Source organism: Carcharhinus amblyrhynchos, chromosome 14 (genome assembly GCF_965287045.1).
Source record: "Carcharhinus amblyrhynchos chromosome 14, sCarAmb.v2.hapA, whole genome shotgun sequence".
Lineage (NCBI taxonomy): Eukaryota > Metazoa > Chordata > Chondrichthyes > Carcharhiniformes > Carcharhinidae > Carcharhinus > Carcharhinus amblyrhynchos.
The window spans coordinates 76,467,250-76,490,379 of NC_137337.1; the positions used below are offsets into that span (position 1 = coordinate 76,467,250).

A 23,130-nucleotide genomic window follows, 5' to 3' on the forward strand; every position below is an offset into this window, starting at 1 on the left:
ATGATCTTTTCTGAGAACTCATTCACATGCTTTGTAAGCTTTCTAACCAATCTAATTCTTCCTTTCTTAAAAAGCTATAGATCATGTTTTCCTTCATTTTACTTGTACATTGTTATTCCAGAATTAAAATAATTTCTTTACAATCAAGTCACATAATGGGACTGAATATTGCAGGGAGTTTAACAGGGGCTGTCAGTGTTCTAGTAACTCTCCATCATCACTCTTCTGAAATTGAGGACAACATCAGGAGTTAGAGATTCATCGATTAGCATCATAGCATTCCAACAGTGCAGAAGGAGGCCATTTGGCCCATTGAGCCCGCACTGACCACAATCCCACCCAGGCCCTATCCCCGTATAACTCCATATCTTTACCCTGTTAATCCCCCTGACACTAGGGTCAATTCAGCATGGCTAATCAACCTAGCCCACACATCCTTGGACTGTGGGAGGAAACCGGAGCACCCGGAGGAAACCCACGTGGACACATACTCTACACGGACAGCGAGGCTGGAGTTGAACCCGGGTCCCTAGCACTGTGAGGCAGCCGTGCTGCCCGATTTGTGTGGAAATCCTGATACTTCTATCTCAGTGCTCTGACACAAGCTGCATTGTGTCCTTTCCCACAGAACCCGCAATCAGGAAATCAGCGAGATTTCAACCCCATAAAACAGATCTGCAGTCCGCATTCACCCTGCTTGATGGTATGAGAGTCTCAGTTTCCAAGAAGAGTGCTAATGAAGCCCAGAAGAAGCCACAAATAAAGGGCGGCAAGAAGGGGAGGAGGTCCAGGAAGGAGAGTTACACCATCTCCATCTACAAGGTGATGAAGCAGGTTCACTCCAACACCATCACATCCTCCAAGGCCACGAACTTCATGAACACCTTTGAACACATCAGGTATTCGCGCCTGCCTCGGGGAGGCAGTGGCATAGTGGTATTTTCACTGGACTAGTAATCCAGAGGATAATTCTCTGGGCATTTGGTTTCAAATCCCACAACAGTAAAATTTGAATTCAATAAAAATATTTGGAATTACAAACCTACTGATGGCCATGAAACCATTGTTGATTGTTGTAAAAACCCATCTGGTTCACTAATGTCCTTTAGGGAAGGAAATCTGCCGTCCTTATCTGGTCTGGCCTACATGTGACTCCAGAGCCACAGCAATGGGGTTGACTCTCAACTCAGACAACTAGGGATGGGCAATAAATGCTGGCCCAGCCAACGATGTCCACACACTATGAAGAAATGAAAAAAAACAAGCACACCATCAGGTCTCGGGAGATCCGGGCCACCGTGGGTCTGCTGGGGAACTGGTTAAGCACTCCGTATCAGAGGGTACAATGGCAGTGACCAAGTACACCAGCTCCAAGTAAAGCTGTACAATGCACTGAAAAACACCCCCATAAAATGCTATATCGTTTTCAGTCAGGTATTTTCAATGTTAATGTGATTCATAAAAACGTGATGAAGTGGAGAACTTTCCCCAATAAAAACACTAATTGTAGATTACTATTGACTGCCTGATTAATCCATGATAACACACAAGCTCAATTTGCAGAATGCATTTAAACACATATTGTTTTTGACAAACTGGGTGAGGAACAATCGCCGGGATCCTCCGACCTCACCCACGGCGGGGATTCTCCGGTGCCGCTGCAGTTGATGGGGCTCTGGCTGAATGCCAAATTCTCCATTCTCGCTGGCAGCGGGACAGGAATGGACGGAAATCAGAGAATCCAGCCCGATGTTCTGTTAGGTTCTTTTTCAATATTGGACAGGATTCTCCGATCTCGCCCGAACCCACTCGGCCCAAAACCGAGATGAACTTAGATCAGAAAACGTGAATACCTTCGCTTCCGAAGTAGGTTCTAGAAAGCATAAACGTCCACCAAATCCTTCGGCCGCGAGGCAAAATTTACGTTGTTCCTTCTGGATGGTGGCAGTGGACTGGAGTACAACTTCATCATCCTGGGAAAAGTAAAATGAGACTGATCAGAACAGGTTTTGCTAACATTTCGACTGACTACCATTTGAACTACTCAGGGCGATGCGGTGACGTAGCGGCTAGCACTGCTGCCTCGCACCGTCAGGGACCCATTCCCAGCTTGGGTCACTGTCTGTGTAGAGTTAGCACATTCTCCCTGCCTCTGCGTGGGTTTCCTCCGGGTGCTCCAGTTTCCTCCCACAGTGCAGAGATGTGTGGATTAGGTTAACTAGCCACGCTAAATTGACTGTAATGTCAGGGGTATTAGCAGTTACGAGGTTAGGGCATGGGTGGGATTGTTGTTGGTGCAGGCTGAATGGGCCAAATGGCCTCCTTGTGCATTGTGAGCATTCTACAATTTAAAAACACTTGCAATTTATCTCTTGATAATCTTCTGACTGTCAATATGGAATGGTTCTCAAATAATCCTTTTTATTGGCTTGTCATCGTATGTGGCTGAAATAACCATGCTGGAAAAATGATACAATATCGATGTAAGTGATAGCCCAATGTACTTTTTTAGGATTCCATCCTAAGTAACTTCTGTTCAAAGTTCAATGCTACACAGGAAACTGTTCATTTCACATAAGTATGCAATAGAATTTCACTGATGAAAATAAATACAACGCAACATATCGATCGCATCATTTTCTTCCGTAAAAATGGATTGAATGTTAGGAAAGGAGAAAACAAGGAAGAGTGCCAATAAGTAGAGAAGTAATGATGTATAGGGGATTTCTGTTGATTGCATGCATTGTTCAATCATCTACAAGCACTCCATAACAGGATAAAGGCCACATTTCATTGAACTCAACACCAGCCATCCGAATTGTCACCTTTCTCAGTGGACACAGAATCCCCACAGTGCAGAGAGGCCATTTGGCCCATCGAGCCTGCACCAACAACAATTCTATCTCAGCCCCATCCCTGTAACAGCATACATTTTACCCTGCTGATCCCCCTGACACAAAAGAGGAATTTGACATGGCCAATCAGCTTAATCCACACACTTTTGGATTGCAGGAGGAAACCGGAGCACCTAGAGGAAGCCCACGCAGACACGAGGACAATGTGCAAACTCCACACAGACAGTGACCCTAGCCAGGAATCCAACCCAGGTCCCTGGAGCTCTGAGACAGCAGTGCTAACCACTGTGCCACCAACATCCAAGGATTCTGGGTTTATTTTGTTTATACCACCTGATATTCTATATAGCTAACTGATTTCTTTCCAGAGTAAATAACTTTAACTTTTCCAATAATCCTCCTTGCACTTACTACCATTCATGTTCTTCCCGGCACCCTCTGTAATTAAATTTAAGTTTGTTTATTAGCGTCACAAGTAGGCTTAAATGAACACTGCAATGGAGTTACTGTAAAAATCCAGGTTCAGGTACAGAGGGAGAATTTAACACGGCCAATCCACCTAACTAGCACATCTTTCAGACTGTGGGAGGAAACCAGAGTACCCAGAGGAAACCCACGCAGACACCGGGAGAACATGCAGACTCTGCACAGACAATGACTTCAGCTGGGAATTGAACCTGGGTCTCTAACGCTGTGAGGCAGCAGTGCTAACCACTGTGCCATCGTGCCACCCCATGTAAACGAATGATCCATCAATTGGGAGCATCTTTACATTTCAGACTATAAGGAAAGGCTGATGGAAGCTGCCAGGAGAGAGAACCGCCTTGAACATCATGAGAAAGACACTTTGAAACACAAACCGTTTCCCACCAGGGAGTGACTGAGAAAGGTTTACAGGAACAGCTCTTCGAATGCTGCACTAGATCAGGCTACCAAGGGACAGTGCTGTGTAAGTGAAAACAGGAGTCTTCACCCACTCTCAGGACCAGTTCTGCTTGTTGTGTTCACCGCCATAGGCGAACTCCAACTCTTCAGCTACAGAAGCCATCGCAGCAGCTAAAAGGAATCTCAAGTTTCAACCCCTTCACTTCGCAAAGGAGGAATTATGGGCTCGCAACAGGAACTGAGCTGAAATCTCATCATTAACTATCGCTTCTTCTTTATCTGCATTTTAACCTTTGCACCTGTATTTTGCTTAATAACTTTATCACTTTTTAAAATAATTTGCAGCAGTCATTTTGTAATAAACTAACCTTCATCCTGTTTTATGCTGTAAAGAGTGCCCTTCTGTCATTTCTACATTGAACCATTCATTGGATTACATGGGTCAATCCCATCCGATTAAAACTCAACATCCCACCATATTAGCTGCACTTAAATCCTGACTGATTGCCTGATTGGATCGTGATGACCGTCAGGTAACTTTCTGATTTTAACTTGGGATATCTTTCACAGAGTTAAATTCTCACAAATCTCCTCCCGGACGTCAAAGAGTCACCAGTAGCGTCCAGCACCATTAGTAAGTTGCTTGCTGGCCCTCAGCCTGTCGTCTGCCAGAACCACACAACACTGGACTTTATATAAACAGTTTCCACTTAGAAACATCTGCCAGAATTCTACTGCCCCGCACACCACGGAATCAAAGCAGGCAAGGGGTGGATAACGGAAACGTCCGCTGACCTTGGGTGGAAATTTCCAATCTCACGCGAACGAGGCCATATCACGCCCATTGACTAGAACTGAATGCCAGAGGAGAAGCAAGGGTGATTCTATTAATTAGGGGCGGCACGGTGGTTCTGCTGCTACACAGCACCAGCTACCTACGTTTAATCAGGTCTTGGGTAGCTGTGGGGAGTTTGAACATTCTGCCCGTGTCTGCGTGGGTTTCCTCCGCGTGCTCTGGTTTCCTCCCACACTCCAAAGATGTGCAAGCTGGGTGGATCGGCCATGCTAAATTACCCGTGAGTGCCCCAAGATACGTAGGTTAGATGTGTGAGGTTACAGGCATAGGGCTAGGGAGGAGGCCTGGGTAAAATACTCTGTCAGAGAGTCAATGCAGACTCAATGGGCTGAATGGCCTCCTTCTGCATTGTAGGGATTCTAATGAATATCAAGACATCAATCAACAGGGCTGGCACCAAGGATTCCAAGAGATACTGAGGTCAGTGGGGATTAAAGGAGGAACATCCCTCCTGTGGCCAGTCATCACCAATACAAAGCAATACATTGATGATGCAAGCCAGGCCAGCACATCTCGAGAGCACTGCTGCAGAAATTCATGGGAATATTATCCTGCACAACATTATGTGACATCATTACAAGGTCAGAAGTGGGTCCATAACTGATACGTAGAATCCCTACAGTACAGGAGGAGGCCATTCAGCCCATCGAGTCTGCACCAACAACAATCCCCCCCAGGCTCTATTCCCTTAACCTCACATATTTACCCCGCTAATCCCCCAACACTAGGGTCACTTTATCAGGGTCAATCCAACTAACCCGCACATCTTTGGACTGTGGGAGGAAACTGGAGCACCCAGAGGAAACCCATGCAGTCACGGGGAGAACGTGCAGACTCCACACAGACAGTCATGATTCTGTAGGACTGAATTTTCATTTCTGGCTCCTCCAATAATGATGAAGCCTTCTGTGGGGCCAAGACCTATCCAGCCTTTGAAAATTAACAGGTAACTTGAGTGCTAAACAATAACCATAGAATCAGACAGAACAAGAGGCCCTTCATGCTTACGCCAGTTTTTGAAAGAACAATCCAATTCACAATGCCCATCCTCTCTCCCCGCTGCACTGCACTTTATTTTATTTTTCAAGTATTTAACCAATTTTCTTTTGGAAGTTACTATTGAATCAGCTTCAGTCACCCCATCAGGCTGTGGATTCCAGATGGTAATAACTCCCCTCTGTAGAGATCTTACCATCACTCCCCTGGATAACTCCACTGGCCAGAAGCTCAGCAGTATCAGTCATATCAATAATGTGGCAAAACAGTCCAAAAATTTGAGCACTGCCTAATAAGAGGCTTCACCTTCCATCTGCTTACAACCCTCCCCAAGGCTCCAGTCAGGAGTCTGCTCACCACTTGTTTAAACTGGCGTAACAACATTTATTCAGGACTTGGCAGTCCATTTGATTCAGTGCAGACTCTCCAGCCCCCTCATCAGAGGGTTTCTTGGCTGCAGGAGGTGGTGGGCCGTTCGCGAATAGCGGGATCTTCTGGTTCCGCTGCTGTTAATGGGAATTGTAGCCACCCCCATGCTGCCAGCAAACCCGCGGCAGGACTGCACTGCCAGCAGGACCAGAGAATCTGCCACTGGTGAACAGCCAGAGATTTCCGGGTTAAGACCTCCCCCCTCACTATCGATGCACTACGGCTGCAGTATGCAACACGTACAGATCTCACTCATCAGACTTGCATCAACAACATCTCCGTGCTCTTCTACCTGTATCATGAACAAGAGCAACAAGATTTTATGAACACTATCCACTTCACATTTGTCGTTAGGTCTGCTATTTTGACATATCCTGCTATTGTTTTATTGTCACTGGGTCAAAATTCACTCATTTTGATTTGATTTGATTTGATTTATTGTCACATATATTGGTATACAGTGAAAAGTATTGTTTCTTGCACACGATACAGACAAAGCACACCATTCATTGAGAAGGAAACGAGAGAGTACAGATTGTAGTGTTACAGTCATAGCTGGGGGGGTGTGGAGAAAGATCAACTTAATGCAGGGTAGGTCCATTCAAAAGTCTGACAGCAGCAGGGAAGAAGCTGTTCTTGAATTGTGGCCTCAGACTTTTGTATCTTTTTATTGACAGAAGAAGATGGAAGAGAGAATGTCCGGGGTGTGTGGGGTTCTTTATTTTGCTGGCTGTTTTTGACAATGTCACTTTGCCGGGGACCCAGGTTCGATTCCTGGCTTGGGTGACTGTGTGGAGCTTGCACGTTCTCTCGTGCCTGCGTGGGTTTCCTCCCACACTCTAACAATGTGCAGGTTAGGTGGATTAGCCTTGGTCAATTGCCCCTTAATGTCATGGAGATTATTAGGGTAATATGTGGGGGTCACAGGATTAGGGCCTGTGTGGGATTGTTGTCAATGCTCCCTTAATGGGTCGAATGGCCCTCTCTTTGCACTGTAGGGATTCTATGAAAATCCTGGAATTCCAAACCAAACCAAACGATCCTCTCAATGTACCAATGGCACATGGACCAAAGCAGTTGATGGAAACAGCCCACTGCATCCTCAGGATGGGCAATATACGCAACTTTACCAGTGTCCCAAAAACAAAAATAACATTTAGTTGTGGCAAGTATTGAAGCTGGATTTTGGCACCAGAATTTGTTTTAATCACAAAAGTTACCTAAAACTCCTTTTGCCCCATTAAAGGAAGCTGCCACCCTTTAGTATGTGTGACCCCACGCTATGCAGGCTTTTCTCAATACTTTTTGAAGCGGGTTATTTGATTATAATAATAGGCAACGTGAACAATATAATGACAGCCTTTAACCTGTCCACCCTCATCCTGAGCACCATCAAAATATAAATATAATTTACATCTCAACAGAACGTCATGCTGAATTTGAAGGGAGTTTTACACAGCAAACATCTTCAAACCACCCATGCTGCATCTTAATTATTGGCACACAGGAGAGAATGTTGCAACCCTCAGCTTACAAAGTCTACTAATGAATAAGATGGTGTAGAATAAATGGGAGAGATGGACCTAAAGATGGCAAACTTTTGAGAGCACGCCAAATCCTTCCGGCACAATAAAAATACAACTTTGAACGGATTTTCATTTGCAGAAAGGGCCAATATTTTCCAGCATTAAGAAGAATGAGAGGTGAGACATATAAAATTCTGAGATGAATTGACATGGTTTTGATTTGGTTTGGTTTTTTATTGTCACATTTATTGGGATACAGTGAAAAGTATTGTTTCTTGTGCACTCTACAGACAAAGCATACCATTCACAGAGTACATACGGGAGAGGGAAAGGAGAGGGTGCAGAGTCTGCTGCTATAATTACAGCTAGGGTGTAGAGAAAGATCAGCTTAATATCTGATTTGATTTATTATTGTCACATGTATTGGGATACAGTGAAGTGTTCCAGAGTTGAGTGCAGGGCCAGGGAGATGGCGTCTGCTGGGGACTTGTTGCAGCAGTAGGTGAACAGTAATGGATCCAGGTGGTCCGAGAGGCTGAAATTGACTCATGTCATGACTAACCTTTTGAAGTACTTCATAATGATGGATGTCAGAGCCACTGGACAATAGTCATTAAGGCACGCTGCTTGGCTTTTCTTTGGTACGGGGACAATGGCCGCTTCCTTGAAGCACATATGGACTTCAGATTGTTGTAAAGGGATTAGTGCCACAAGTCAGCTTACACTAACACTGTGATGAAGTTACTGTGAAAATCCCCTAGTTGCCACACTCCTGCGCCTGTTCGGGTACACTGAGGGAGAATTTAGCATGGTCAATGTACCTAACCAGCATGTCTTTCAGGCTGTGGGAGGAAACTGCAACATCCGGAGGAAACCTACATAGACATGGGGAAAATGTGCAGACTTCACACAGACAGTGACTCAAGCCGGCTATTGAACCTGGGTGCCTGGCGCTCTAAGGCAGCAGTGTGAACCACTGTGCCACCATTCTACCTACAGGACACTGCCTTCGTTGCCTGCATTTCTTTGGTCAAATTAAAACCTTGCAATCTTTTAGTTTTGAATTCACACCCAGATACGATTACATCAGTTGGTAGGTCACACTCAGTGCAATCAGTCAAACTGGGTGAACAGCGACTTGTCCAAGATTCACCCACGTTGCCAACCTCGGGGAAGGTGGCAGCCTGGAAAATCAGAGAGCAGTGGGGACAAAGACAAACTCCAGGACTAACACTACAGTGTTGTTAACTCTGTACGGGCGAAGGGGGACACCTTTGAAAACTGTGCATCAATCTGATTTTGTTAATGTGCCAGGCTCAAAGATATAATTAGTTTGTGTTCTGAACTCAGTAAGTTTGCTGTAAGCTGATCTTGCCAATAACTGGTGCTTTTTTTTTGTAACATGAAGCACCATCACTTGATGATTCTTGGGAGAGGCTATGTTTAGAGCAAACAGTTTGCATCACCCACATGTTAGGTTAGATCTAAACTGCAGGCTTGGAACATGTTCCTGGCAGCTTATCGTGAGGTCTGTTCCACTAATTATCCGTACAGCACCAAACAGACAATTCAATTATCTTTCGATTGCATGCAAGTGCGCATGCAAAAATGGAACAATTTCCAACTAGTTGTGAGTTGCCACAGTGAACCTTGTAAGATTGAATAAAAAGTTAGCAATATGGTATTCTTCCAGAATAACCATTCCTTGAATTGACACATGACTATGCTATTAAGAACAGGTGCAGTAAGACATCAGTGCGGGTCTGAGAGTCCCATTAACAGTAATTCGAGAGGACTAAACATGTTACAATCTCAAACATTAGCTTTTATCTTAGTTCTAAAAGAAACTTTAATGTAGTTTCAGAACAGGATTCCACCTCAAAGCACCTTTAGCTCAATTACCTTTCCGAAGGCAAAAGTAAATCTCTGTGTTGTAGTCCTGAGTGTAATTACACGCTCCCTCAGAAATGTGGCACCTGTAGCACGGTCAACTTGGGGGATGAATCAAAGCCTTAAAATATCTCAGAATATTTTTTTGATTCTCTGCTTAGTGAATTTCACCAGCTGGCTGAAATTGGAATTTTCACATGTGCCTTTTGCACAGCACGAAACCATTCCACCATCGCGTGAAATAAAAGGGGAGTGACCACAATTTCTTAACGTTATCCAGAATCTATCACCTTCTCAGGTTCCCCTTGGTAATTATTACCAAGGAGCACAAGCAGTGATAAACAGTCTTTCGCACTATTACATGCTTAAGGCCTGTGACAGAGTCTGGGTCACATTGGGTTTCCCTAAGGTATCTGACACCTTTACAGACAATGTTGATCTAGGACATGTTACTCATGGTGTTAAAAATACAAGCGATTTGAGCCTTAGCCATTTTAATATTGATAAACAAAACCAATTAAGGCGGCGCCGGAACAAAGCAACTTCTTGCGAGCTGTCCCCAGCATACCCTCTAATTCAATCTCGTTCTATGCTCTTAAAGCTGTACTCTCTTTCCTGATCTTTCTTCACACTCTAGCCGTAACTGCAACACTATATTCTGCATGCTCTCCTTTCCTTGACCGTATGTATCCATGAATGGTATGCTGTGTCTGTACAGCTCGCAAGAAACAATGCTTTTCATTGTATCCCAATACATGTGACAGTAATAAATCAAATCCCTGTTCAATACAGCTGGCTCAGCTGTCATGCCCAAATAGTTACCCTTATTTAAGTTTAAAATATTGGTCTTAGACCCACTCTTCTCCCTTTTAAACTGAGGGCAAAATTCTATCATATTATGGTTATTGCTACCTTCACTCTGAGTTCATTAATTAATCATCCTGTTGCACTAGCAATATCAAGTCTAATATAACTTGCTCTCTGGCTGGTTCCAGAATGTGTTGCTCGAAGAATTGACATCAGAGCTATTCTAAGGACTCCTCATCCAGGCTATTACTACCAATCTGACTTTTCCAGTTTAAATATAGATTAAAGTCACCCACAATTATTGCCATCCTTTAATAACAAGCACCCAATATTTCTTCTTGTATACTTTATCCTCTATTGTGTTTACTGTTAAGGGGCCTGGAGGCCACTCTCACTAGTGATTTCTTTCCCTACTATTCTTCATCTCTGCCCAAATCAATGCCAATTCCTGATCTCTTGTACCAAGCTCATCTCGAAGTATTGCATTACAGCTATCCTTGATTAACAGTGCTACCACTCAACCTTTACCTAGCTCCTTTTCATCAAACACCCCTCAATATTAAGACCCAATTCTTGTCCTCTTGCAACTACGTCTCTGTAATGGCTGTCGGATCATATTTATTTACTTCAATGTGCTTTAGCAATTAATTTACTTTGTCCTTAATGCTAGACTCATTTAGATACAGGGCCTTTAATGAATTATTTTTCTATCTTTGTAACATCTAACCTTAATTCTTTGCATAATCTTAAGGCTTTTTCCTCTCTGTCCTTTCCTGCCATTCTCTTACTCACATTTCCCATATCCTCTACAGACAGGGAAATGGTTCCAAATGGTGTTTCCCAGGAAGGACCCCACCTAGAGAGGGGTGCCGATCTGGGAGGGTAGTCAATACAGTAAAAAGTCTGACAACACCAGGTTTTAGTCCAACCGATTTATTTGATAATAGACTCTATTATCTATGATAATAGAGTCTATTATCAAATAAATTGGTTGGACTAAAACCTGGTGTTGTCAGACTTTTTACTGTGTTTACGCCAGTCCAACGCTGGCATACCCACATCAGGGTAGTCAATAGCAGAGGCAAGGCATTGGCTCTCCACGTCCCCATAGGCTTTGCTGGATAGCCTTCATTGGTTGCCTGTTATCGACTGCCTCCAATTTAGCATTCATCCTTATGGTCGTTTGGTAGTACAGAACTTGAGCATTGTAATAAGGACAAAAGCTGTTGAAGTTTGTCATTGTGCAGCCATCAGGACAGATGCAAGAATGCCAAATTTCAAAGGAGCAGAAATTTATGTTGCGTCAGCATAGAAGTGTTGACTCTTTAGCTAGTAGAGTCTAATTGGTTCAGGTATTGCCATGGAGAATACAGAATACCAGAAGTTGGTCAATGTATGCGTTGGGATTCTGACAGCTCCATGCACTATAGGATTGGCCTTATTGGCAGACTGGTAAATAGGACCCGAGCCATTAGATCACCATGCCAGCTTGAGGCTGAAATAGGGCATGTCAAAGCAATCCCACAAAATAACAGCTAACCCCAGTTCACTGTTTATCACGCATTCTCACAAATGGACTTAAGGCCATCACTTGCAGATCTAAAACTGTCCACTCAAACTCAAATTACCCCAGAAGTATAAAGTATCTCAACAGTTGGGTAAGTTTCAACAACCACAAATAAGAAATGTGGCATATGAATTTCAGTATCATGTGATGCCAGGTACGCAGGCTATACATCCCAAGGACTAACGGATCACACCAAACAGCAAATATCTTCAGTTGTTCACAATAGGCAGAGTACCAGCTGTACTCAACCAGCCTATGCGTGCAAAACCTGGACATAATATCTAAGATTAGATGTGATTCAACAATTGGACAGCACTTTGAGTAATCCTGAGTGTGCTAAGAATTACACTAATAATAAATTTTAAATCATCAGTTGGGCTCCCAATGTGATGCACTTTTGCTTGTTAAAAGGTACATACATTCATACTCACAGACCTGACCTCAGCAGGTGAAAGGAACATAGCCAGGCAATGCACCTTTCTTGAATTAAACAAAAAAAGTGGAGGACAGTAGTTGCCTGCTGCATTCTCCGTGGTAGTCTGGCACCCTTGCTTCTGCTCCGATGAGTACAAGACAAAAACTTTGACAGCATGTCTAATTTATCTTTATGTTTTCATCCCATCACACCTCTCCGTCTATGCTAATCCCTCCAGCCCTAATGTGTCACTGAGCTTTCTGCTCCTCCGATTCTGCCTTGTGTACATCAACCCTGACACATCCAACCGTTCCCCACCACCCCAACCTCCCCCATCCCACCTACAATTTGGAATCCTCTCCACACCCCATCTTGTCTCTTAGAAAAACATCCTAAAAATTAATTCTTTGACCAAGTTTCCAGTCAGCCCCGCTAATATTTCCCTTTCTTAGCACGGCACACGTTTTAATAAAAGCAAATTACTGCGGATGCTGGAATCTGAAACCAAAAGAGAAAATGCTGGAAAATCTCAGCAGGTCTGGCAGCATCTGTAAGGAGAGAAAAGAGCTGACGTTCCGAGTCCAGATGACCAAAGCTTTGACAAAGGGTTATTGGTCTCGAAATGTCAGCTCCTTTCTCTCCTTACAGATGCTGCCAGACTTGCTGAAATTTTCCAGCATTTTCTCTTTGGATACATTTTAGTATCTAATTGCACTTTTGGGAAAAACCTAGGGATTTTTTTTGTTTCCATTTAAAGGTCTTTATAAAAATGATTTATTCTCGTTGTGTGATTGTTCCGGATCTCCCTGGTTAGAGCCAGCTCAGTAAAGGATCAGTCCCATCAAAGAATTAAATGAAGTCGATGCCACAACAGAATTCATTTCCTTAAAAAATGTTTTTCCGCCAAGTGCAACAAAATTGCCTTTATATCTTGCGACAAATATTGAACTTAGTTAATAATGTTTCAGCATCCAGCGCTGGACTGAAATATTTCACTGAAATAGTTTCCTCATTACTGAAAAGCAATGCTTACTCATAACTTTCTAAAAGTTTAAAGAACAATTTTAGACCAAATCTGGGATATGGGTGCCCTCGTTCATGAGTCACAGAAAACTAGCATGTAGGTACAGCAGATAATAAAGAAATCGAATGGAATGTTGGCATTCATAGCTAAAGGAATAGAATATAGAGGTAATGAAGTTTTGTTGCAATTATACAAAGCATTGGTGAGGCCCCACCTGGAGTATTGTGCACAGTTTTGGTCCCCTTATTTTGAGGAAAGATGTAGTGGCATTGGAGACAGTTCAGAGGAGGTTCACTAGGTTGATTCCAGAGATGAGGGGTTTGTCGTATGAAGAGAGATTGAACAGTTTAGGTCGATACTCTCTGGAATTTAGAAGAATGAGGGGAGATCAAAATGAGGTATACAAGATGATACTCCTGATCCTTGTAACAGGCTGGAGAGGCTAAATGACCCATTCCTGTTCCTATGTTACAGATTCGAAGGGCTGAATGATCTCTTCCTGTTTCTACGTTAAAGGATGGAGGGGCTGAACGGCCCTCTCCTGTTCCGATGCTTCCCAAAGTGATTCGAGAATCAATCTTGCTCCAGTTTCTAATTTCAGCTCTGATTCAAAAAATCCGCCGGAGCAGTGCCAAAGATTCCCAAAGGTACGTAAAAGTCACCTCACAAAATGTCAAGGGAAGTACAAGTGCTCATTACATCTGGAGTTCACTATTATTAGAAGGCTGATGAATAAGACAGCCACATAACTCAGTGATGAACATGCACTAGTTTTGTACTAGACCACACGGTGTCCGAGGGGAACAGGAATGCTGTGGGCGTGGCTTGTAACCTAACAATGATGCACAGCGATGGGATTTGCCACAACCTATCCCGTGATACTATTGAGTAGCACGTCATCTCAGTGGCAAGGTATAGCACTGGGAAAGCACATCAGTTTAAAGCGCAAACAATGATGTTTTTGCCACAAAAAGGTCAGGGAAGAACTACGTAAAACAATTGATGATAAAATGGCCACGACATAACTAAGGTTGGGTCCCGTGGAACATAAAATCAGGGCATTTTCTAATACAATAAATTTGAGACACTGAAGGTGGAATCTCACCATCGCTCACACCGCAGGATTATCCCACTGAAACCAATGGATTTTGCAGCGACTGGCTGCATTTTCCAGCCCCGGATTCCTACCTAGTGATCTCCATTGCCCTACAGTCACAGAGTCATAGAGGTTTTGCAGCATGGAAATAGGCCTTTCAACCCAACTTGTCCATACCGCCTCTTTTTTTAACCCCAAAGCTGGCCCCAATTGCCCGCATTTGGCCCAATTCCCTCTATACCCACATAACTATCGATACAGAGTTATGAAGGTTTCACAATGCCAGGAGAACTAATTTAACCACCAAGCTCAAAGATGTTCCTTTCCAGCTTGAAGTTATTGCTGTATAGTTTAAATACAACCCTGGATAATGTCCCACAAAGTATTGCATAATTTCAGAGACAAAAAAAAATGGATCTTCCCAATGGTGGCACAGTGGTTAGCGCTGCTGCCTCACAGCACCAGGGATCCTTCGATTCCTGACTTGGGTCACTGTCTATGTGGAGTCTGCACGTCTTCCCCATAACCTATAAGTTTAAGTTTATTTATTTATTGTCACATGTAGGCTTACATTAACACTGCAACGAACACTGTGAAAATCCCCTAGACGCCACACTGTGGCACCTTTCGGGTACACTGAGGGAGAATTTAGCACGGCTAATGCACCTAACCAGCGCATCTTTCGGACTGCGGGAGGAAACTGGAGCATCTGGAGGAAACCCATGCAGACACAAAGAGAATGTGCAAACTCCGCACAGACAGTGACCCACACCAGGAATCGAACCCAGGTCCCTGATGCTGTGAGGCAGCAGTGCTAACCACTGTGCCACCCGACGTAAAAGAGATCCGAGAGATTGAGCCCTTTCTTATTCATATGGTGGATGATTTAAGCTCAGTGAAAATGATGATGCTGTTCGAGGTTTGGGATATCTACTGGTGCCACCAAGTTATTTCAGCATTCTCCATACCAGTTACTTTTTCTGCTGGAGTTTTTAATGATCCATTTCTTAGCGAACAAATGTTCTCCGTAACTGAGCAGGAGATGGCCTGGACCCTGGCCCTTGTTGAAGTCCATTGGTATCACATTGCGTTCAGAGGATGCAGCTGTCTCAGAAACTACAGCCAGAGGCACAGCCATTTCTGTGGCTTCTTAAGGCTACTGATATATTAGGATGTATCTCAAGGGCGTTGGGCTGTAAACTGAAACAAGTTATTTTAACCTTGCATAGATCATTTGCAAGGCCACATTTGGAATATTCAAAGTAGTTTTACACAGCCTACACTCAGCTTCTGATGTATTGGCAAAGACCAGACACAAAAATCAATGTCAATTTTCACATGTACACTGGCAGCACCTTGCTCTACCTCACCATCACCTCCTGCAGATCCTCCACCCTCTCCAAGCTCTCACATTCTTTGGCCCACAGGCAGAAATTCTCTCGTACTGCAGTCTGGGAAGATGGAAGCCATAGGGGCGCGATCTTATCGGTCGGTCACACCACACTCCCGCTGCAGCGAGGTCGGAGAATTAGACGTCCGGCCCAATCTCTGTTCACTGCAGCGGGATGGGAAAATCCTGCCGAGGTGAACGGTGGTAACATTCTGGCCATTGTCTTTGGTCCCTGTCGCAAAATTTATTTCCTCGCCACCATCTTCATCTTTCTCCGTGGCAAACAGCCTGAGGCTGAATCAGACAGTTCATAATCTTTGTTTGACAAATGACACAGAGACGTGCTTCACTCTCATGGGGTCTGATGAAGAATCATCCAGACTCGAAACATTGACTCTATTCTCACTCCACAGATGCTGTTAGACCTGATGGGATTTTCCAGCATTTTTTATTTTCATTGTGATGTGCTTCACTCCATTGGTTTCATCCAAAGCCAGACTCTGTCCCTGCCTCACCTGACCTTCTGCTAATGTCCTCATCTTGCCTTTATTGTCTCTGCCACAAAGTTTGAGGTTAAGGTCCCACTCCAGGGCTTGACTGCTAAAATCTCGACACTCCAGTGCAGTACTGAGGGAGCACTACACTGTCAGAGGTGCCACCTTCAGGATGAGAGGATGAGGCACAGCCTGCCCAATTGGGTAAATGTGAATGATCCCTTGGCCATTATATCGAAGAGGAGCAGGGAAAGTTATTCCCAGTGTCCTGACCAAAATCTTTCCCTCAACCAACATCACGCCCAACAAACATCTGGTCATTATCACGTTACTGTTTGTGAGAATGTGATGTGGGCACATTAGCTGCTGTGTTACCTACAGCACAACAGTCTCTACACATCAACATGTACTTCATTGACTGTCATGAACTTTGCTACATCAGGCGTATCTATAGAAACGCAAGTCTCTCTTTCTTTCTGGACTTTACCATTTCGTAGCTCTCCTGGAGGGGGATACATTACAAAGCATTCCAAACTCTACTGCCCCAATCTAACTTGTTCCAAGTCCTCTTCATCCACCTGATTTGATTTATTGTCACATTTATTAGCAGACAGTCAGAAGTATTGTTACTTGTGCCCTATACAAAGCATACTGTATATAGAGAAGGAAAGGAGTGCAGAATGTGGCGTTACAGTCATAACTAAGTTGTAGAGAAAGATCAACTTGATGCGAGGAAGGCCCACTCAAAAATCTGATGGTAGCAGGAAGAAGCTGTTCTCGAGTCAGTTGGTACGTGACCTCAGACTTTTGTAGCCTTTTCCCGACAGAAGAAGGTGGAAGAGAGAATGTCCCGAGGTGCCTGGGGTCCTTGATTAAGCTGGCTGCTTTGCTGAGGCAGCGGGAAAGGTAGACAGAGTCAATGGATGGGAGGCTGGTTTGTGTGATGGACTGGGCTTTATTCATGACCCTTTGTAGTTTCCTGCAGTCCTGGGCAGAGCAGGAGCCATACCAAGCTGTGACATAACAAGAAAGAATGCTTTCTATGGTGCATCCTACAGTTACCCTCGGTCTGGCAACATCCTAATTCCACTCCCTATCTCTGCAGCCCCCTCTTGCCCTCCAACCCTCCTTAAATTCTACACTCCTTAAATTCTGGGTTTAATTATTCCACTGTTGCTGGCTCAGTTTTCAGCTGCCGAGGTCTTAGGTTCTAGAATTCCCTCACTAAACTTCACTGCCCCTCTATCATATGCCCAAATAAAGGCAGGCAGTGATGCTGTGGTATTGTCATTGAACTAATAATCCAGAGAACCAGGGTAATGCTCTGGGGACCCAGGTTCAAATCCCACCAGGACAGATGGTGAAATTTGAGTTCAATAAAAATCTGGAACTAAAAGTCTAACGATGACCATGAAACCATTGCCGAGTGTTGTCAAATCCCATCTGGTTCACCAATATCCTTTAGGGAAGGAAATCTGCCGTCCTTGCCTGGTCGGGCTGAAATGTGACTCCAGATCCAAAGCCACGTGGTTGACTCTTAAATACCCTCAGGGATGGGCAATAAGACCATAAGATATAGGAGCAGAATTAAGCCATTTGGTCCATCACATCTGCTTTGCCATTCAATCATGGCTGAGATTTTTCTCAGCACCATTCTCCTGCCTTTTCTTCATAACCTTTGATTCCCTCATTGATCAAGAACCTATCTACCTTTGTCTTAAAACACTCAATGACCTGGCCTCTACAGCCTTCTGCAGCAAAGATTTCCACAGGTTCATCATTCTCTGGCTGAAGAAATTCCTCCTCATCTCAGTTGTAGAGGGTCGTTTACAGCCTTTACTCTAAGGCTGTTCCCATAAATAAATGATTGCTGGCCCAGCCAGCAATGCCCATGAACGAGTATAAAACGGCTGAACAATCTGTTTATGTTGGTCAAAAGGTCAATTTTCCCCAAAGCAGTGGCTGCTGACTCTCCAGATCAGAATAGCAAATTTCCCCAGGGATGTGCCTGTTTGGGATGGTTGGGGAGGGGGATATTTGGCATGCTTCCCCCAGATTGTCCAGGGGCACACACACCCACGGTCAGATAAATCCAGCATTAATCACCCAGGCCTTCAGTGACCAATTGAATCCTAACCCTCCAGTGTTGTATTTTTTTTGAAGTTTTAAAGTTTATTTATTATTGTCGCAAGTGTGCTCACATTAACACCGCAATGAAGTTGCTGTGAAAATCCCACACTCTGGCACCTGTTAGGGTACACTGAGGGTGAATTTAGCACGGCCAACACACCTAACCAGCACGTCTTTCAGACCATGGGAGGAAACTGGAGCACCTGGAGGAAACCCACACAGACATGGGGAGAATGTGCAAAGTCCGCACAGACAGTGACCCAAACCTGAAGATCGAACCTGGGTCCCTGGCGCTACAGGGCAGCAGTACTAACCACTGTGCCACCGTGTTGTCGCGTTCTTCATCCGAGGAGGTGCCTTCCTCCACCTCACACTGATCGATGAACCATCTGCAGTTGCTGTAATTATTCAAATTCAGTTCCGATTAGCCCAAATTAGGTCAATTACGGCAGAACGGGACACACCTGCACTATTTTAATTAGCTGCTGACTGCTGCTTTTATGGACCAAGGGAAGATCAAAGCTGTCAATTGGAGCCAATTAAAAGTAAGCCCAGGAGCATTAATCTAGGCAGCCAGTCGAAGATTGCCTCACTTCCCAGAACTCCCACTCCTTGTTGTGATGCTGGAAAGTACCTTGGCCAATCGATTAGGACCGGCCACTTTGATCAACTATACTGCTTCACGAGAGATTTCACACAAAAGTTTATGCTAATGACCTTACTTTGAACATGATTTCACCTCAGCGACACTGGCTGTACCCAGCACATTCTGGGAGCATTTGGTCAACTGCATTCTGGAAGAAGCTCCACACCAGGGAACGTATTCACATCTGATGTAATTAATATGGTGTTTGATTAACAAGATTAAAAAAAAGCTCTGGATGGTACTGCTGCTAACCCTTTACTGGAAGAGATTATTCACCAAATGGTTCAGATATCGATGTGGCCGTCTTAGCAATAAAAAAATCAGCGCAAAATTTAATTGTGTTAAAATCTTCTACACATTACTCTAATTAGATCCGATCCATTTGTGGATGCCTCAGGTCTGCTGATGTTAGCATGAAGATTAAAGCACTTACTTCACATTTTCTGTGATTCTCTTTTCTTTCAAGGTTTTTTAAATCCTACATTATCACTGCAGCTACAAGACGCATTGGGCAACATCTCCCAGAAAAGAGCTGGATCGGCTAATGCTGTTCATTACACAAAAAAAAATCCACAAAATTTATCCCAATTTATTTGGGAAGCCAAGTGATCATTATTCAACATTCTCCTTTCTAAAGTCTTCATTATGAATTGTGCTCACATTTAGTTCAGATAGTTTTTTTTTATAATTTATTTTCCTACAGGAATTGACTCGTACTGAGAAATGGCTTTCGTGTAAGCACCAGAAGATTCTCTGGTATGTCAGGCAAGGACAACACCTACTCATGTGCCCTGCTCCTGTGTCCTGAGTCCTGTATTCAAAGTCTTATTCTGAGTGAGATGGCAAATCACGTGCATTTGCTCCAAACTAACATAGTTTTTTTCCCGAACCCAGGGGCAGCACGGTGGTTAGCACTGCTGCCCCACAGCACCAGGGACACGGGTTCGATTCCCGCCTTGGGTCACTGTCTGTGTGGAGTCTGCACGTTCACCCCACGTGTGCGTGCGTTTCCTTCGGGTGCTCTGATTTCCTCACACAGTCTGAAAGACTTGCTGGTTAGGTGCACTGGCCATGCTAAATTCTCCCTCAGTGTATCTGAACAGGCGCCAGAGTGTGGTGACTAAGGGATCTTCACAGTATCCTTGTTGCAGTGTTAATGTAAGTCTATTTGTGACACTAATAAATTAACTTTAAAACAAAAGCAAACAAAAATTCTCCAACCTCACCTGCGGCTGGGATTCTCCAGTCCTGCTGCAGTGAGTGAAGTCTTGGCTGAGCGCCAAATTCTCCATTCTCGCTGGCAAAGGTGGTGGAACCACAAGACCAGAGAATTCTAGTCGTCATCTCTGAACTGTGGACGGAAGATGTGAATTTGGTGATCCCTTTACCAGAAATATATGTTGTGTCCAAGATCTTTCCATCCCCTGGGGCTGACCAGTTCAATTCCACCTCCTATTCTCACTCTGACCTTTCCATCTTTAGCTGTCTTTGATACTTCAGGAGCAGAATCTCATCTTTCTCCTGGGAACTTTAACATTGACTAGATCAACTTGATCTCTCACGGTTGCTCTCTCATTTCATTTTCTACTTCAGAGGAACATAAGAACATCGGAGCAGGAGACCATTTGGCCCCTTAGACTTGTTCTATCATTTAACTAGACCATGGCTGATTTTCTATCTCAATCTTCCATCTTGCTTGCACTATCTCCATATCACTTAATGTCATTGGTATCTATTCATTCTATATTCTATATTTATCTTTTAACTACATTACTGAGCTGTATAATTACAAATTTCTTGCAAATATAAAGTTTATAGGATCATTATCTTTTGGGAACTCTTTCTTTATTTTATGGGAAGATGGAAAATGTAGCGAGTTCTGTGACCTGTTCTGAATTATTAAAATTAATTTTCTCAATGAGTGTGATTAGCTAGGCCAGCATTTATTGCCCATCTCGAATTGATCATAAGAAGGTGGTGGTGACCTGCTTTCTTGAGTCCATGTGGTGTAACTAAACCCACAGTGTTGTTAGGGAGGGAATTCCAGGCTTTTGACCCAGTGACTGTGAAAGAACAGCAGTATTTCTGAGTCAGGATGTTAAGTGACTTGTGGGGGAATCTCCAAGTGATGGAGTTCCCTGGTATGTGCTTCCTTTGTCCTGCTAGATGGTAGTGATTGTGGGTTTGGAATGTGCTGCCTAAAAAGCCTTGGTAAGTTGCCGCGGTGCATCTTGTAGATGGTACACATGGCTGCAACTGTGCATTGGTGCTGAAGGGTTTTGTGCCAATCAAATGTGCTGTTTTGTTCTAGATGGAGTCAAGTTTCTTGAGTGTTGTTGGAGTTACATTCATCAAGGAGAGAGTTTTGCAACACTCTTGACCTGTGCCTTCTAGATCGTGGACAGGCTTTGGAGGGATTTGGGAGGTGCGGGGGGAGTCAGGAAGTGAGTTACTCACCATAGGATTCCTCGCCTCTGACCTACTCTTGTAGCTTCAGCATTTATATGGCTAGTCAAAGGTGACAACAGGCTTCATAGAATCCCTATAGTGCAGAAGGAGGCCATTCAGCCCAGCAAGTCTGCACCATCACCAATCCCACCCAGGCCCTATCCCCGCTTGGTTACCCTGCTAATCCCTCCAACCTATCACTTCCCGGGACTCTAAGGGTTAATTTAATATGTCCGATCAACCTAACCTGCACATCTTTGGACTGTGGGAGGAAACCGGAGCACCCGGAAAAAACCCACACAGACACGGGGAGAACGTGCAAACTCCACACAGACAGTGTCTCAAGCCAGGAATCGAAACTGGTCCCTGGAGCTGTGAGGCAGCACTGCTAACCACTGTGTCGACCGGGGGTTAGGGTGGGTTGATTGTTAGAGTTAAAGAGGTGCCAGGCTGTTTTACAGGAGAGAGGGTGTGGGATGTTCACATCTGTGCAAAATGGTAACAGCATAAATGCTGATGACGGATTGATTTTCCAATCCCTTGCTTCACAGGGCAATGTCAGAAATGTCAGGTTCTATAAATGGTTATACTTTAAACCGTCTTCTTCATTTCAGGATAGGGCAGAGTTGAGAGTCTGAAGGATGGCTAATTAGCATTTCTACATGGATACAACGCTGCCATTGATATGGGCTTTAGGAGGGAACAGTCCAGGCAGGCCAATGTAGTATCAGTTTGAAGGTTTTTCAAAGGTATCCCTGAACCTCACAAACACAAGTTGTTTGCAAGAATCAGAGATAGAGACAGCAGCTGGAATTTTACCGGCACGCCCGGCCCAGAATAGGAGTGGGCGAGGCAGTAAAATTCCAGCATCCAAGTCTCTTATTCACCATGCAAACTGAAGAGATCAAGTTTGAGAGGATTTAAATGAGGCTGGAGGATTTGTCTAACTTTGGCTAAAGAGAGCAATCTCCAGGATAATCCTTGCTGTGATTTCTTTTTCAGGAATTATAAGTTATCCAGCGTAAAAAGGGAGCAAGCCATTAGGAGCTCTGGATAGCTGTGGGCTGACTCCTGGAGAATCATGGCTGAATTCTCCAGTCTTGCACATGGCTGGGACTCTCTGGTCCTGCTACAATGAACGGAGATTTAGCCTAGCGCCAAATTCTCCATTCTCGCTGGCAGCGTAAGTAACGCGTGCGAATTCCAGCTGAAGTGTTGACTTAAGGAACAAGATAAAGCAAAAGCACATAAGGAGAACTTTTGATTTTAAAACGTTAAATGGGGAAGCATTTCTGTCATTTAGAATATATATTCCTGACTGAAATCATGCTTATTCAATGTTGCTTTTCATTTGTTTGTTACAGTAAATGTCTTGAAACTTGAGGTTATGTTGTGTGATCCTTCTGGACGGTCACTGAGATTTCAAACATCTTTTAAAAGTTATTGGTTTTCCATAGGAATCATGGCAAAACTACTTCTGAGAACTTTTCCTTGCTTAACTGAGCGGCAATCCATATTCTAACCAGCAAGCTTTCACTCCTTTGAAATGGTTTAAAAATTTGTATGCAGGTTACTAAACCCACATTAACAACCTTTTTGCTGTTTTTCCTCCACATTCACCAACTCTGTTCACATAAAGGTGGATGCCTGAGTGAAATATTAGAATTTCTGCTTTT

The 23,130-nt window shown here is 44.0% G+C and overlaps 1 protein-coding gene across 5 annotated transcripts in view; it reads right to left on the minus strand.

Annotated features, from left to right (window-relative positions):
* ryr3 (ryanodine receptor 3) overlaps nucleotides 1-23,130 on the minus strand; it is a 322,306-nt gene that overhangs the window by 280,732 nt on the left and 18,444 nt on the right. For all 5 annotated transcript variants that reach the window (XM_080203146.1, XM_080203145.1, XM_080203144.1 and 2 more), the window contains exon 2: nucleotides 1,854-1,973. In XM_080203146.1, coding sequence (XP_080059272.1) covers nucleotides 1,854-1,973 — 120 coding nt within the window. The remainder of the gene's footprint in view (nucleotides 1-1,853; nucleotides 1,974-23,130) is intronic.